Source organism: Rana temporaria, chromosome 1, assembly GCF_905171775.1.
Source record: "Rana temporaria chromosome 1, aRanTem1.1, whole genome shotgun sequence".
Lineage (NCBI taxonomy): Eukaryota > Metazoa > Chordata > Amphibia > Anura > Ranidae > Rana > Rana temporaria.
The window spans coordinates 12419979-12438456 of record NC_053489.1 but is presented as its reverse complement, the minus strand read 5'-3'; the positions used below and the strand labels follow the sequence as shown (position 1 = coordinate 12438456).

Here is an 18478-nt window from a genome sequence, read left to right as displayed (position 1 = left end):
ACCATTCTTCTTTGTAAAATATCTCAAGTTCTGTCAGATTGGATGGAGAGCGTCTGTGATCAGCAATTTTCAAGTCTTGCCAAAGATTCTCAATGGGATTTAGGTCTGGACTGTGACTGGGCCATTCTAACGCATTCTAATGCTTTGATCTAAACCATTCCATTGTAGCTCTGGCTGTTTTTTTAGTGTCTAAACTGACTGTCAATAATGAAAATCAATTGCCAAAAAATGTGAAACACATAACAATTATAAACAGAATGTGCATCAACAACATACAAGTCCCATATTGCAGGAAATAAATATGGTGCCGCTGGGCACGTGGTGCAGTGTGAACTGTTGCGCCTGTTGGTTGGTGCCAAAGTGCAAAAAGTGATATAATCAACAATAGTTCAATGAAAATATTCACATAAACCAAAACAAAGTCAATCTAGTGAAAAAGTGAATGGATGAGATGCAGCGTGAACTGTTGCGCCTGTTGGTTGGTGCCAAAGCGCAAAAAGTGATATAACCCCAGACGAAGTGCTATGACCACGAAATGCGTCGGGAGGACTCCACTGCCGCCCCATTTGTATACAAAGTGCTTTTAACTCCAGCTAAATGTAAGTTTTATAGCTGTAATTAAATAATTCCATTTTAAACGGGATTACGCTATGTGGCCTCTTTTCTCCTATGTCCATATACCATTAACACACTGTGAGGAATAACCAGCCTGGGGACTCTATCGTGGGCATAGTATCCAGTCTCTTTCCATCCACCTATCTCATAGAGGATACGATGATCGGTTAATGTACTACTCTGCCTTGGATCGTATATGACATCAGTCATTATAAGCCTCCCTTGACTTTCGGTGGCATATGTCATCTTAAGTCAACACGCTCCGGTAAGCCTGCTTTGCTTTCGGTGGTGGTTTTATCACGTATTGGAGAAGTCACTCATCTCATCCATTCACTTTTTCACTAGATTGATTTTGTTTTGGTTTATGTGAATATTTTCATTGAACTATTGTTGATTATATCACTTTTTGCACTTTGGCACCAACCAACAGGCGCAACAGTTCACACTGCACCACGTGCCCAGCGGCACCATATTTATTTCCTGCAATATGGGACTTGTATGTTGTTGATGCACATTCTGTTTATAATTGTTATGTGTTTCACATTTTTTGGCAATTGATTTTCATTATTGACAGTCAGTTTAAGCGCTACACATTTATTTTCCTTTTCACGTTTTGCTTTTTATTCAAATGAGCCGTGTTAGCAGCTTCCATTCACTTATTATTGGCAGCGCAGGGTATCCACCTTTTTTTACTCAGTTTTTTTAGTGTTGTTGTCCTGCTGGGAGGTGAACCTCCACCCCAGTCTCAAGTCTTTTGCAGATACTAATGCCCTGTACACACGATAGGTTAAACAGAGGACAGCTGTCTGATGGACCGTTTTCATCGGTCAAAACCGATCGTGTGTGGGCCCCATAGGTTATTTAACCATCGGTTAAAAAAAAAGCCAACTTGCTTTAAATTTAACTGATGGATTCCTAACCGATGGGAAAAAAAACGATCGTTAGTAGACACAACCATCGGTTAAAAACCAACGCATGCTCAGAATCAAGTCGACGCATGCTTGGAAGCATTGAATTTCGTTTTTTTTTCAGCACGTCGTTGTGTTTTACGTCACCGCGTTCTGACACAATTGCTTTTTTAACCGATGGTGTGTAGGCGCGACGGACCATCAGTCAGCTTCATCGGCGTTTACATATGTGGGTGGGACTTACGTGTGCGTTCGCTTCTGCGCGAGAGCTACCGGGGACAGGGGCGCTTTAATTTTTTTATTATTATTTTTTTTATTTTACTTGTTTATTTTTTTACACTTTTATTTTTTTTCACTTGTATTCCTATTACAGGGAATGTAAACATCCCTTGTAATAGGAAATGTGTGTGACAGGTCCTCTTTAAGACCCCACATCTCTCCTCCAGGCTGGAAAGAATGAGATTGTGAAAAAAAATCTCTGATCTCATGCTTTTTAGCCGCAATCGCGTCTTTTTTTACTTCCGGGTACCCGGGCGTGACATCATCACGCCCGGGCCTCCGACAGTCCGACAGTCTGGTCACCAGTCATCTCTATGCTTCCTAGCCTGCGCCTGACGATTCTTTCTCCGGGCCCCCGATGGCACTGGAGAGCCCGGAGAAGCACCGGATGGCAGGTCTTAGCTTTGCAAAGGGGGCAGTACAAGATATTAACTCTGCAGGGTGTCCAAACTTCATAATTATTTTCTGTGGGGTGTTTTTCTCCTGGTGTTCAGCTCAGGTTTGAAAATGATAATATAACATTTTGGGAAAAATATACATCCTAATATTCCAGCACTGGAGGTCAGTATGGCGAATATCTCCACAGCCACCATGTATTTCCCTCTGGTGCTCAGATAGGCCGGGATCATGGCAATCCAGACACTGCAGAACACCAGCATGCTGAAGGTGATGTACTTGGCCTCATTAAAACTGTCCGGTAATGTCCTCACCATGAAAGCCAGAAGAAAACTCACAGCTGCCAGAAACCCCATATAACCCAACATAGAGTAGAAGCCGATAACTGACCCTTCATTACACTGAACGAGGATCTTCCCAGGATAGGAGTCCATGTCATACTCCTGAAATGGTGGAGAGATGGACAACCAAACAACACAGATCAGAACTTGGACAGAAGAGCAGGTCAGGACCAAAGAATTAGATACTTCAACAGTGACCAATTTTTTCCATGTACTGCCGGGTTTGGTGGCCTTGAAAGCAATGTACACAATGATAGTCTTGGCCAGAACACAAGCCACAGCAATGGAGAAGAAGATCCCAAAGGACATTTGTCTCAGCATGCAGGTTATATCCACAGGACGTCCAAGGAAGAAGAAGACGCAGAGGAAGCTCAGCAAGATGGCGGTCAGGAGGATGAAGCTCACCGTCCGGTTATTGGCCTTCACAATTGGAGTGTCCCGGTAATAAATAAAGTTTCCTAATACAAATAATGTCACGGCTGAGAATGTTAAGGATGTCAATAAAAATGTCAGAGCCATCGCATCATTTTCATAGGACAGAAAATCGAAGGTTTTGGGTAAACATTTAATTTTTTTGCCATCAGGCCACTCTTCATCAGGACATTGAAAACAGCCGTCACTATCTGCAAGGCAAAAAGAGGGAAATGCTGATTATTTACCTAACATAAAGGAAAGTGTAGAATCTTTATCTTTTCACACTACGTGCTACGACGTGCTGACGCCATTACGCCCCACGTGACCCTGGTACACGGGCGTTCGTCTTTTCCTTTTGAACTACTAGGGGCCCGCGCTATAGTCTAACGATGGCTACAGCGCGGACCCCAATTGCCAGGAGGACATCAATAGACGTCCTCCCCTTTGCGCGCGCTGTGATCACAGAGACACTGAGACTCGGGTGATCACGGATCCGAGTAAGGGGCCGGTCCTGGACCCTTATCACGTGATCAGCTATCATCCAATGACAGCTGATCACATGATCAAAACAAAGCTCGTAATCGTTTTTTCCCTTTCCTTGTGCTGACAGCGCGAGGAGAAAAAAATGCCGGTCACCGGCTGCTGAGTAAGGGGCATCGGTCCCCAGTGAAAGAGGCAATTCTGCCTCATTAGTGGACACAAGTACCGTCTGCCAGTGCCCCCTGCCAGTGCCACCTATCAGTGCCCACAGGGACCACCAGTGCCACCTGTCAGTGCCATTCAGTAGCATCTATCAATGTCCATCACTGCCACCTAACAATGCCCATCAGTGGTGCCAGTCAGTGCCACCTAGTGCTGCCTATCAATGTCACCTACCAGTTCTGATCAGTGCCCATCATTGCCACCCATCAGTGCCCATCGCTGCCACCTATCAGTGCCCATCACTGCCTATTAGTGCAAATTCTTAGTGCCCACCAGTCCTATCTATCAATGCCCTTCAGTGCCACCCATCAGTGCCACCTCTCAGTGTCACCTCTCAGTGCCCACCAATGACACTTCTCAAGGCCCACCAATGACACTTCTCAAGGCCCACCAGTGCCGCCTATCAGTGCCCACCAGTGCTGCCTATCGATGCCCACCAGTGCCGCCTTTTCGGTGCCCATTAGTGCAGCCCATCAGTGCTGCCTATCAGTGCCCATCAGTGCAGCCTCATCAGTGTACATTAAAGCGGGAGTTCACCCGAAAAACAATTTTTAACACTAGATTGAGGCTCATTTTGTGAAGGGGAATCGGGTGTTTTTTTTTTTGAAATCGAAGCCGTACTTACCGTTTTAGAGATAGATCTTCTCCACCGCTTCCGGGTATGGTCTTTGGGACTGGGCGTTCCTATTTGATTGACAGGCTTCCGACAGGCTTCCGACGGTCGCATACATCGCGTCACAAGTAGCCGAAAGAAGCCGAACCTTGGTGCGGCTCTATACGGCGCCTGCGCACCGACGTTCGGCTACTTTCGGAAAATCGTGAGGCGCTGTATGCGACCGTCGGAAGCCTGTTGGAAGCCTGTCAATCAAATAGGAACGCCCAGTCCCGCAGCCCATACCCGGAAGCGGCGGAGAAGATGCATCTCTAAAACGGTAAGTACGGCTTCGATTTAAAAAAAACACCCGATTCCCCTTCACAAAATGAGCCTCAATCTAATGTTAAAAATTGAGTTTTTGGGTGAACCTCCACTTTAATGAAGGAGGAAAATTACCTGTTTGCAAATTTAATAACAAAATATAGTTACATAGTTACATAGTTAGTCAGGTTGAAAAAACACACAAGTCCATCCAGTTCAACCACAAAAAATAAACAAACAAAATAAAAAACACAGTACAATCCCATACAGCCAACTTCATACCCACATATAAAACGGTTTTGTATTTTTTTTTTTTAATTTGGACTTTTATTTTTTTTTAACAAAAAATAAAAACTTTAGAGGTGATCAAATAGCATCAAAAGAAATCTCTATTTGTGGGGAAAAAAATGACAACATTTTCATTTGTATGACCGCGCAATTGTCATTGAAAGAGTGAAGCCTTGTACACACGACCGAGGAACTCGACGGGCGAAACACATCGTTTTCCTCGTCAAGTTCCTTGTTAGGCTGTCGAGGAACTCGACAAGGCAAGTTTCTCCATTCTCGTCGAGGAAATAGAGAACTTGCTCTCTTTTTGGCTCGTCGAGTTTCTCGACAGTTTCCTCGACGAAAATGTACACACATCCGGTTTCCTTGGCAAAAAAATATCTTCCAGCAAGTTTCTTGCTGTTTTTTGCCTAGAAATTCGGTCGTGTGTACGAGGCCTGAGAAAGCTGAAAATTGGTCTGGGCAGGAGGGGGGTTTAATTGCCCAGTAAGCAAGTAGTTAAGCTTGCCAGCTACTTTTTAATGTATGTGGTTGTTTCCACTTGCTAAATTTTAAAGCAATAAAGGCTTTTTTATCTACTATATTACACTATCGGAGTTCCCTGTCTTTTTACACTCACAGCCTTTCGGTCAGAGAGTGACACCCCCAGATTGGAGTTCCAGCTTCTCTACCACTGAGTACCACGGAGACCTGAACACAACACAGAGATTTCGGTGATATAGGAGATCCACCTGCCCCCACAGAGGGCTGGATCGGCTTGCGTTTAAGACCTTGCTATCCAGAAGGTCCACCGTTTTTGGTAAGGGCACTCACTTACAGGGTCGGATTCAGATAGCCTTTACGCCGGCGTATCTATTGATACGCCGCGTAAGTGCTACGAAGCGCCAGCGTATCTTCTTTCTGTATTCAGAAAGCAAGATACGCTGGAATTTCCCTCAGATCCTACCGGCATAAGTGTCTTACACCGTCGTATCTTAGGCTGCATATATACGCTGGCCGCTAGGTGGCGCTTCCGTATATTTACGCAATGAATATGCTAATTAGGTAGATACGCCGCTTCAGAAACGTACGTCCGCCCGGCGCATTTTTTTATGTCGTTTACGTTAGGCGTTTTCCGGCGTAAAGTTACCCCTGCTATATGAGGGGTATCCTATGTTAAGTATGGACGTCGGGCCAGCGTCGAATTTTGAAAAGTTTACGTCGTTTGCGTAAGTCGTTCGCGAATAGGGCTGTACGTAAGTTACGTTCACGTCTAAAGCAATGACGATTTGCGTCATAATTTCGAACATGCGCACTGGGATTTTTTCACGAACGGGGGTACATGGGGTCACAGTGAATATGGAACTTGCGCCCTAATTTACGGCGGCGTAACGTATCTGAGATACGTTACGCCACGCGGATAGATACACCAATGTATCTGAATCCGGCCCATGGAGTGGGATTGATCTTCAATCAGGGACTCTATTACATCTCCTCCTCCCCCTCCTTTCTTCCTTGATGAAGGTGGATTCTATAGCGGGCAAAGTCCTTTCTTGTATTAAGAGAGGTATGGACTCCAGAGAGAGAGATATAATTTTGCCCCCCTGTACAAATCATTAGTAAGACCTCATCTGGAATATGCAGTTCAGTTTTGGGCCCCAGTTCTTAAAAAGGATATCGGAGAACTGGAGAAAGTGCAGAGAAGAGCAACCAAACTGATAAGAGGAATGGAGGAGCTCAGCTATGAGGAAAGATTAGAGGAACTGAATTTATTCTCTCTTGAGAAGAGGAGAATATGGGGGGATATGATCCACATGTACAAATATTTAAGGGGTCCATATAGTGATCTTGGTGTTGAGTTTTCACCTCCAAATACGGAAAGGTTTCTTTACAGTTAGAGCTGTAAAAATGTGGAACAGACTCCCTCCAGAGGTGGTTCTGGCCAGCTCAGTAGACTGCTTTAACCACTTAAGACCCGGACCTTTAGGCAGCTAAAGGACCGGGCCAGTTTTTGCGATTCGGCACTGCATCGATTTAACTGACAATTGCGTGGTCGTGCGACGTGGCTCCCAAACAAAATTGGCGTCCTTTTTTCCCCATAAATAGAGCTTTCTTTTGGTGGTATTTGATCACCTCTGCGGTTTTAATTTTTTTGCTCTATAAACAAAAATAGAGCGACAATTTTGAAAAAAATTCAATATTTTTTACTTTTTGCTGTAATAAATATCCCCCAAAAAATATATATACAAAAAAAATGTTTTTCCTCAGTTTAGGCCGATACGTATTCTTCTACATATTTTTGGTAAAAAAAAATCGCAATAAGCGTTTATCGGTTGGTTTGCGCAAAATGTATAGCGTTTACAAAATAGGGAATAGTTTTATTGCATTTTTATAAAAAAAATGTTTTACTACTAATGGCGGCGATCAGCGATTTTTTTCATGACTGCGACATTATGGCGGACACTTCGGACAATTTTGACACATTTTTGGGATCATTGTCATTTTCACAGCAAAAAAATGCATTAAGAATGCACTGATTACTGTGAAAATGTCAATTGCAGACTGTGACAAAGCTCTTGTAAGGGCGAAACGCGTCGTCTAGGACACCTCTTAATATCCCCCTTTTATGATGGAAGATCCTATTCATGCATAAGAACTTTTATATCCGATTATTTTAATCGCCATGCAACGCTGTTGATTTTTCAACAAGCGCATACTGCATTTTGCCCACTGGAGGGCGCCTAAACTTCTCCCTGCAGTACAGCTGGTTTACTGACACAGCGTCTCAGAAGTGGGACGCTTGCATGTTCACCCAGGGAGAGCGTCCTTTCTGATAGGCTGATCCACGCTATGTCTCCAGCAGTCACATTTATCGGGTCTGTGAAGCTTCCAGACCCGCATAGGAGAGAGCCTAGGATCCCGGACATTGTTACATCAGCCAGGAGAAGGACATTCGATCGATGTTTACATCTGGCTGGGTAATGTACTGTGCTCACCATTTGCACTAATGATGTCTTGCTAGACAGCCCACAAACTAAAACCGCAAGCTTTAACCATTTGAAGTCTGAAGAGGGTGCTGGTCTGATGCAGACATTTGGAAAGTTTTTTTTATACTTTTTTTATTATATTGTGTACATTGTGGAAACTTTCCCTTTTTTAACCATATAAAGGACTGGATCTTCCGAAAATTAAAGTGTTAATGTATGTTTTTTTCTTCACAAACATTAAGTGGATTTATAATTGGTGAATTTTCAGGAGCGCAGAGTTTTCCTTTTTGGTGTATTTGTGTATTTGTGGTACTTCAGGGTATCTGTATCTCTGCAGCACGGACTGTTCTCAGCCCATACGAGGGTTTCAAGTATTTCATGGGATATTAGTTATTTCCCATTGAGCGCCAGTGATTTTTTTGTATCAATATTGCAGTTTGGGAGTTAACCACAAGGGGGTGCTGAAGGGGTTAAGGTTGACCTCATCTGTGTTTCTAACTGTAGGGGGGTGTGGCTGTAGGTCTGACATCATTGATTGTGCGTCCCTATATTAGGGAACACACGATCGATGACGGCGCCACAGTGAAGAACAGGGAAGCTGTGTTTACACACAGCTCTCCCCATTCTTCAGCTCCGGGGACCGATCGTGGGACTCCAGCGGCGATCGGGTCCGTGAGTCCTTCGCCCGCGGTCACGGAGCTTTGGACCGGGTCGCGTGCACGTGCACGCGACCCCACGGCTGGGCTTAAAGAGCCACGTACATGTACGTAGATGTGCCCAGCCGTGCCATTCTGCTGACGTATATCGGCGTGAAGGGGTCCTTAAGTGGTTAGGAAAAGTCTGGATTATTTCCTAAATGTACAGAATATAACTGGGTACTGACATTTATAGGTAAAGTTGATCCGGGGAAAATCCGATTACCTCTCTGGGATCAGGAATGAATTATTTCCCCTGCTGTAGCAAATTGGATCATGCTTTGCTGTTTTTTTTTGCCTTCCTCTGGATCAACTGTGGGTGTATGGGATTGTACGATATTTTGTTATTGTATTTATTTATTTTTATGGTTGAACTGGATGTACTTGTGTCTTTTTTCAACCTGACTATGTAACTGTATTGTATTTTTCTTTACTTTCTCTTAGCCACTCCTACCTGTTTCATTGGATACCGCCCCCTCGGAACATGGGACACAGTCATAGCAGCAGACATGGACACTCCCCTTGGGAGCTTTTCTGTATCCAGGAGGACATCGGTCATTACATCGGGATATCGGCATCTGGTACATACAATCACAGTCAGGTGTACAGTCACATATTTAAGAGACCCTATCAGACCTTCCTGGGCTATTACTAAAATGTTTACCGTAGAGAAGCTTCATATTTATATTATATACTTTACATTTGCACCTGCTTGTTGTTTCATGATTTTAGATTCATACTTTATATACAGATTGATAAATCTGCCCTCTAGCAGTTTTCCTTACAGAAGGTGTAAACAGAGATAATCTCCGGCCTGTGGGTGTCACATGACCCAGCTAGCTGCCCGATGTTGGGAGAGAACAACTGATTAACCACTTAAGGACGGCCTAACGCCAATATATGTTGGCAGAATGGCACGGCTGGGCACAGGCACGTACAGGTACGTCGCCTTTAAGAGCCCAGCCGTGGGTCGAGCACGCTCGCGACCCGGTCCGAAGCTCCGTGATGGCGCCTGCGGGACCCGCGGACCCGATCGCCGCTGGTGTCCGGCTATCGGTCACAGGAGCTAAAGAATGGCGAGAGCTGTGTGTAAACACACCTTCCCCGTTCTTCTCTGTGGTGTTGTCACTGATCGTCTGTTCCCTGTTATAGGGAACGACAATCAGTGACATCACACGTCCAGCCACGCCCCCCTACAGTAAGAATCACTATCTTAGGGAACACTTAACCCCGTAGCGCCCCCTAGTGGTTAACCCCTTAACTGCCAGTGTCATTTTCACAGTAATCAGTGCATTTTTATAGCACTTTTATAAGGATACACAATTGATGACGTCACACCTACAGCCACACCCCTCTACAGTTAGAAACACATATTAGGTCATACATAACCCCTTCAGTTCCCCCTTGTGGTTAACTCACAAACTGCAATTGTCATTTTCACAGTAAACCATGCATTTTAAATGCATTTTTTGCTGTGAAAATGACAATGGTCCCAAAAATGTGTCAAAAGTGTCCGATGTGTCCGCCACAATGTCGCAGTCACAAAAAAAACGCTGATCGCCGCCATTACTAGTAAAGAAAAATTATTAATAAAAAATGCCATAAAACTACCCCCTAATTTGTAGACGCCAGGGCCCAGATTCACAGCAGAGATACGACGGGGTATCTCAGATACTCCGTCGTATCTCTCAGAGTATCTATGCGACTGATTCATAGAATCAGTTACGCATAGATATCCCTAAGATCCGACAGGTGTAATTGTTTTACACTGTCGGATCTTAGGATGCAATACCGCGGCCGCCGCTGGGGGGAGTTCGCGACGTAAACCAGCGTCGGGTATGCAAATTAGTAGTTACGGCGATCCACGACGGATTTTTGTGTTCGATACGTCGCCGCTAGTCTAGTTTCCCGTTGCAAAGTTAGTCGTCGTTTTTGGTGCCTTAACTTTACACAGCACACGTATGTGCTGTATAAAGTATGGCCGTCGTTCCCGCGTCAAAATTTAAAACATTTTCCTTCTTCTGAAAGACGTCTGGAAATACGAAAGTACGCTACGCACGTCGCCGCTCGAAAAAATGACGTTACTTCGCGCAAAGCACGGCGGGAAATTCAAAAGGGAGCATGCGCAGTAGGTCCGGCGCGGGAGCGCGCCTAATTTAAATGGCACACGCCCCTTTGAATTACGCGGGCTTACGCCGGAGGCCGCCGGCGTAGGTTTTCATTGCAAGTACTTTGTGAATCAGGCACTTGCGATGAAAACTTGCGGCGGTGTAACGTATCTACGATATGTTACGCCGCCGCACTTCTAGGTGAATCTGGCCCTATAACTTTTGCGCAAACCAATCAATAAATGCTCATTGCGATTTTTTTTTACCAAAAATCTGTAGAAGAATACGTATCGGCCTAAACTGAGGAAATTTTTTTTTTGTGGAATATTTATTATAGCAAAAAGTTAAAAATATTCATTTTTTTCAAAAATGTCGCTTTATTTTTGTTTATAGCGCAACAAATAAAAACCGCAGAGGTGATCAAATACCACCAAAAGAAATCTCTAATTGTGGGGAAAGAAGGACGCCAGTTTTGTTTGGGAGCCACGTCGCACGACCGCGCAATTGTCAGTTAAATCGACGCAGTGGCGAATCGCAAAAATGGGCCAGGTCCTTAACCTGCATAATGGTCCGGGTCTTAAGTGGTTAATCATTTTACAAAATGTTCTTCCATTGCTTTTATTGCTTCCATTGATAAGCTGGTGTCAGCTCCAATACTCTGGTGGGGGTGGGGTTCGAGTTTGGGGCGATGCAGGTTTTGGCCCCAATTCTAACTCTTCACATTTCAATAAACAAATGAATCACCCGCCTACTTTCATTACTACTGCCACCAATAAAAGACGCCCAGGACTGTGGTTGCCAGTAGACAGAAAAATGTGTTTGTTTTCATTTTCATTTTATTAATTTATTTATTTAAAAAATGTCAGGTCATTCGTTATGATCGCAATTCGTAAATGCGTAAATTCGTAAATTCATAAATTAGAAAATTCATAACATTTGGAAAATTCGGAAATACCTAAATTTGAAAATTTGAATGTCTGAAAATAAGAAAGAAAATCCCCAAATTTTTAAGAATAACTAACTAACTAACTAACTAACTAACTAACTAACTAACTAGGGGCCAGATTCACAAAAGGGATACGCCGTCGTATCTCTTGTTCTATCTATGCGGCTGATTCATAGAATCAGTTACGCATAGATATCCCTAAGATCCGACAGGTGTAATTGTTTTACACTGTCGTATCTTAGGATGCAGTACCGCGGCTGCCGCTGGGGGGAGTTTGCGTCGTAAACCAGCGTCGGGTATGAAAATTAGGAGTTACGGCGATCCACAATGGATTTTCGCGTTCGCTACGTCGCTGCTAGTCTAGTTTCCCGTCGCAAAGTTAGTCGTCGTTTTTGGTGCCTTAACTTTACACAGCAATCGTATTGCTGTATAAAGTATGGCCGTCGTTCCTGCGTCGAAATTTAAAAATTCACGTCGTTTGCGTAAGCCGTCCAGGAATACGGAATTATGCTACGCGCGTCGCCGTTCGAAAAAATTACGTCACGGCACGCAAAGCACGGCGGGAATTTCGAAACGGAGCATGCGCAGTAGGTCCGGCGCGGGAGCGCGCCTAATTTAATTTGCACATGCCCATTTGAATTGGCCCGCCTTGCGCCGGAGGCCGCCGGCGTAGTTTTTATCGCAAGTGCTCTGTGAATCAGGCACTTGCAATGAAAACTTGCGGCGGTGTAACGTATCTACGATACGTTACGCCGCCGCTCACCTACGTGAATCTGGCCCTCACTTACTAACTAATAATAACTAACTATTAAATTATAGGGATTGGAATTTCCTTTCAATTTCTTTGGCTGTTAGTGAACGTAACAAATATGAATTTATCCAAAGTTATGAATTATACGAAATAATGAATGTTACATCTAAACAAATGGAATGGAACAAATTATTAATAAATAATATTAAAAATAAAAAGGTTTTATTATTATTATTATTATTATTATTGTTGTTATTTATTATTAAATAATAATAATAAAAAATATAATACTAGTTAACCACTTAAGGACCGCTTCCTGCACACATACGTCGGCAGAATGGCACGGCTGGGCACAAGCACGTAAAGGTACGTCCTCTTTCAGCCCGCCACCCGGTCCGAAGCTCCTTAATCGCGGGACCCGTAGACCCGATCGCCGATGGAGTCCCGCGATCGGTTCCCGGAGCTGAAGAACGGGGAGAGCTGTGTGTAAACACAGCTTCCCCGTTCTTCACTGTGGCGCCGTCATTGATCATGTGTTCCCTTTTATAGGGAAACACAATCAATGACGTCACACCTACAGCCACACCCCCCTACAGTTAGAAACAAATATGAGGTCACACCTAACCCCTTGTGGTTAACTCCCAAACTGCAATTGTCATTTTCACAATAAACAATGCAATTTTAATGCATTTTTTGCTGTGAAAATGTAAATGGTTCCAAAAATGTGTCAAAATTGTCCGAAGTGTCCGCTATAATGTCGCAGTCACGAAAAAAATCGCTGACTGCGACTAGTAAAAAAAAAGTTTAATAAAATGCCATAAAACTATCCCCTATTTTGTAAACGCTATAATTTTTGCGCAAACCAATCCTTAAACGCTTATTGCAATTTTTTTTACCAAAAATAGGTAGAAGAATACGTATCGGCCTAAACTGAGGGAAAAAATGTTTTATATATTTTTGGGGGATATTTATTATAGCAACAAGTAAAAAATATAGATTTTTTTTTAAAATTGTCGCTCTATTTTTGTTTGTAGCGCAAAAAATAAAAACCGCAGAGGTGATCAAATACCACCAAAAGAAAGCTCTATTTGTGGGAAAAAAAAGGATGCCAATTTTGTTTGGGAGCCACGTCGCGCGACCGCGCAACTGTCAGTTAAAGCGACGCAGTGCGGAATCGCAAAAACTAGCCAGGTTCTTTTATCTGCCTAAAGGTCTGGGTCTTAAGTGGTTAATAAACGTAATATTTTAATTATAATAAAAATTATCCAAAAGTGTTTTTTTTTTGTTCTTTCAGATTTTCCTTCTTCATTTCGGGTATTTGTTTATTCGGATCTTCAGATTTTTTGGATTTCCGTTCTTATTTTCTTTCTTATTTTCCAATTTTCGTTCTTTCCGATTTTTGGATTTTCAAATTTTCAGATTTTTGAATTTCAAACTTTCGAATTTTCGAATTTTGGATTTTCGTTCTTTTAAAAACTGAGTTTTCTAAAAAATGTATTAAATGGTCTTTCGTTAATTCAGATTTTTCCAAAGTAACGAATATGCAGAATTTTACCCAAAAAATTATTTGGAACAAAACTAATTGCACATATCTAATCGACAGCACTGCCTCTGTTGCTCAAAGTCTCCCACTGTGAGCTCCATTCGTGTCGCGATGCCAAGACCAAATTTAGCATTGTCAGCATTTGTTGGTTAATATGAATGAAACTTTGGGCCAGATCCACAAAAGGGATACGACGGCGTATCTGCTGATACGCCGTTGAATCCCTGTTTCTATCTATGCGGCTGATTCATAGAATCAGTTACGCATAGATATTCCTAAGATCCGGCAGGTGTAATTGTTTTACACTGTCGGATCTTAGGATGCAATACCGCGGCCGCCGCTGGGGGCATTTCTCGTCGAAATTCCGCGTTGGGTATGCAAATTAGCACTTACGGAGATCCACAAAGGTTTTTCCCTTCGTTAAGTCTCCGTAAGTGTTAGTTTGCCGTCGCAAAATTAGGGCTGCTTTTACAAAGTGTAAACTTAGTACACCATGTAAAAGTAGACCCTTCTTTCCCGCATCGCTGTCAAATTTTTTTTTACATTTTTTTTTCCGCCGCATCTCTTTTTTACCCATCGCGATTCACAAAACTCGGCGCAACGTAACGTAACTCAAAGCACGTCGGGAAAATCGCGTCAGGAGCATGCGCAGTACGTCTGGCGCGGGAGCGCGCCTAATTTAAATGGGACTCGCCCCATTAGATTGGGCCCGCCTTGCGCCGGACGGATTTAAGTTACACCGCTGCAAATTTCTAGGTAAGTGCTTTGTGGATCGGGCACTTAGGTAGAAATTTTGCGGCGGTGTAACTTAAATCGGAATATTTAAGTTGCGCCCGCTGGCTGTGGATCTGGCCCTTTGTGACTAATTTGCCTGCCTAAATCATTTTTACTTTTAACCACTTAAGCCCCGGACCATTATGCAGGTTAAGGACCGGGCCCCTTTTTTGCGATTTGGCACTTCGTCGCTTTAACTGACAATTGTGCGGTCGTGTGACGTGGCTCCCAAACAAAATTTGCGTCCTTTTTTTCCCACAAATAGAGCTTTCCTTCGGTGGTATTTGATCACCTCTGCGGTTTTTATTTTTTGCGATATAAACAAAAATAGAGCGACAATTTTGAAAAAAATTCAATATTTTTTACTTTTTGCTATAATAAATATCTCCCAAAAATATATATATATAAAAAAAAAAATTCCCTCAGTTTAGGCCGATACGTATTCTTCTACTTATTTTTGGTTAAAAAAATGGCAATAAGTGTTTATTGATTGGTTTGCGCAAAAGTTATACCGTTTACAAATTAGGGGATGGTTTTATGTCATTTTTATTAATATTTTTTTTTTACTACTAATAGCGGCGATTAGTGATTTTTTTCATGACTGCGACATTATGGCGGACACATCGGACACTTTTGACACATTTTTGGGACCATTGTCATTTTCACAGCGAAAAGTGCTATAAAAATGCATGGTTACTGTGAAAATGACAATGGCAGTGAAGGGGTTAACCACTAGGGGCGCTGTAGGGATTGCCCTTAGGGAGTGATTCTATCTGTAGGGGGGCATGGCTGTAGGTGTGACATCACTGATCCTCGTTCCCTATAACAGGGAACAGACGATCAGTGACGAGCCACAGAGAAGAACGGGGAAGATGTGTTTACACACAGCTCTCCCCGTTCTTCAGCTCCTGTGACCCGATCGCGGGACACCGGCGGCGATCGGGTCCGCGCGTCCCGCTTGCGCGGTCACGGTGCTTAGGGCCTGGTCGCGAGCACGCTGCCGGCGGCGAGCGCGACCCACGGCTGGGCTCTTAAAGGCGACGTACAGGTACGTGCCTGTGCCCAGCTGTGCCATTCTGCCAACGTATATCGGCGTGAAGGGGTCCTTAAGTGGTTAAACTTAAGGACCCCTTAAGGTTATTACAAACAAAGGATCACAATAGATTGCCTAAATAATATTTACATGTTTTTAAAGAATATATAAGGCATACATTTTTATTTATAAGCTGACAAATGTACACAATTGTGTAAAAATACATAAAAAAACTTTCTTCTTTAATTTATTTCTCTGTGCATACAAAAACAAAAATGTTTTAGAATTTCTTACTCTGCCGCCCTTCCAGGCGATGTCTTCTGGGTTAATGTTAAATATTTCATCTACGCCTTTACCGTCATCAAAGCTGGCCAGCGGTTGGAAAGCAGATTCATAACTTTCTCCTGTTTTATGAATGATCCAGTTGGCTAAAGTCAACCAGGATTGGACTTCTCCCTCATTGGTAAAGAAGATTTCTTCTCCGGTTGGGTCGGTGTAATGAATGTTTTTCATAAAATGGCGCAGCTTTCCAAGGAGGGTGGAGACACATATAAACAGTTACAATAGTTCTTAAAAGCAATATTAATGCGGAATTCCGAGAACCCAGCTCCTTCTTAAAAAAAGGTTCAGGCACACTATGAGTTAAGTCCAACGAGGTGCATGACATTTCTTGGGCTTAGCTCTGTTATTTATATATAACAACAGTGTAACGGAATGGCCTGTGACACCCAGAGACTTTTGAAGGATGGGGGGTACTCCTGTGCCAGCGTCACTAATGACTCTTGGATCTAGAGTCATCCTGTGCCCCTTTTGGGCATACAGTAGGGGGACTGAGAAATATTAATTATAAATTACATGAGATGGGACATTACTGATAATTCATGTTTTGCAGGATATCTTGGAATATTACAAGTTGTTAAAGTCTGACTCCAAATGGAGTGTTTTCATTCAATGGGGGACACATGCTTTTGAGGTGTTAATTGCGTCTGCTCCTAGACATTCCATTGTGTGATGCTAATACTGTGTTGTGTCTATTGTGCTGATTAAGTCTGGAAGGTCAGATGTCTCCTTTCAGGGGTAGGGAATTAGCATGTCAATTATGTTTAGTAAAGGAATGTGTTTTGTGAATAGCAGGTGAGAGTCATAACGTCTGGCTTCGCAGGTCACTGGGGAAGCCCAGGAAGGGGGAAGACTGGGCTTACCCAGTGACGTAGCAGAGGGTGCGTCAGAGGGGGCGGGGTCATGTGACGGGTGGCCCTGTCTCCCCTATATAAGTAATGTCACAGCTTCAGTCGCGTCATTCGCTGGGCTGTGTCCAGCGGTGAGAGGAGGTCGGTGATGCTGCGCTCTGGATGGATGGATCTTCTCATCGCTGGACCGGAGATCACCCACACCCGTCGCTGGATACACCCGCATCCGTCGCTGGACCGGAGATCACCCGCACCCGTCGCTGGATACACCCGCATCCGTCGCTGGACCGGAGATCACCTGCACCCGTCGCTGGATCAGGACAACGTTGGAGCAGGAAGCCGGGAATGAGTGGATTATCACAGCTGGAGTTTTTTTCTTTTTATTAATAAAGGACTTTTTTCTACAGTGTCTGTGTGGTTTTTTTTACAAGAATTTACACTTCCTTCGTGAGATGGTAGGGGTACAGTGTACCCCATTACCAATTCACATGGGGGGGCAGGATCTGGTGGTACCCTTTGTTAAAGGGGTCTTCCAGATTCTGATAAGCCCCCCACCCGCAGACCCCCACAACCACCGGGCAAGGGTTGTGGGGATGAGGCCCTTGTCCCCATCAACATGGGGACATCCTCCCCATGTTGAGGGCATGTGGCCTGGTGCGGTTCAGGAGAGGGGGGGCCGCACTCTGTCCCCCCCTCTTTTCTGCGGCCGGCCAGGTTAAGGTGCTCGGATAAGGGTCTGGTGTGGATTTTGGGGGGAACTCCACGCCATTTTTTTTTTTATTTGGGGTGGAGTTCCCCTTAAAATCCACACCAGACCTGAAGGGTCTGGAATGGATATTTGGGGGGAACCCCGCGTCATTTTTCTTTTAAATTGACGGCGGGGTTCCCCTTAATATCCATTTCAGACCTGAAGGGCCTGGTAATAGAATTTAGGGGAACCCCCACGCTATTTTTTTTATTTTTTATGAATGAATCCTGTCTGAATTGCCAAAGCCGAAAATTCATTATAGCCGCAAAGCCGACAATTCATTATAGCCACAAAGCCGACAATTCATTATAGCCGCAAAGCCGGTTTTAAATGACTTTTTTTCCTTTCAGAAATGACACTTTGTGCAGTGCCATTACATAGCCGAACTCCGAACCCGAACCCGAACTTTCAGCAAATTATTACTTTACAGTTCGGGATCGCTCAACCCTATGTACCATTAAAGATTCATTCATACATTTTGAAACCAGAGAACAGAGCGTATGTCTCGTTTATTCTGGGAAATGAAATGGGTCGTGTCTGATGTATGTCGGACTATCGGATAAGCTGTCGTAGGGCGATGGAATGGGAATATCGTAAACGGTGGTGGCCGTTACAAACAGCTTTATAGTACTCCTGGAAGACAGCTATCGCTGTAGTTCTGGAAGAGCGACCCTGAACCTTCTGAGCTCTCCATCTTAAACACTGGAGTCGCTACAGCTACTATGCCTGTCCCTCCTCTCATCCTGCCCAATCACAGAAGCCTTGGTATTATGTGAACACATTTACAAAATACCAAGGCTTCTGTGAATGGGCAGCAGAGGGGAGGGACGGCATAGCTGCTCTGTGTATTTCTCTTGCCTCAGAT

At 43.8% G+C, this 18478-nt stretch overlaps 1 protein-coding gene across 1 annotated transcript in view; it reads right to left on the bottom strand.

The window, feature by feature from the left end:
• Positions 1-2260: 2260 nt before the first annotated feature.
• Positions 2261-18478, bottom strand: part of LOC120933169 (vomeronasal type-2 receptor 26-like) — a 55619-nt gene continuing 39401 nt past the window's right edge. The window contains exons 7-10 of the mRNA XM_040346616.1: positions 18245-18356; positions 15970-16200; positions 8975-9098; positions 2261-3162 (exon numbers count right to left, since the gene is read on the bottom strand). Of these exons, the coding sequence (XP_040202550.1) occupies positions 2261-3162; positions 8975-9098; positions 15970-16200; positions 18245-18356 (1369 nt within the window). The remainder of the gene's footprint in view (positions 3163-8974; positions 9099-15969; positions 16201-18244; positions 18357-18478) is intronic.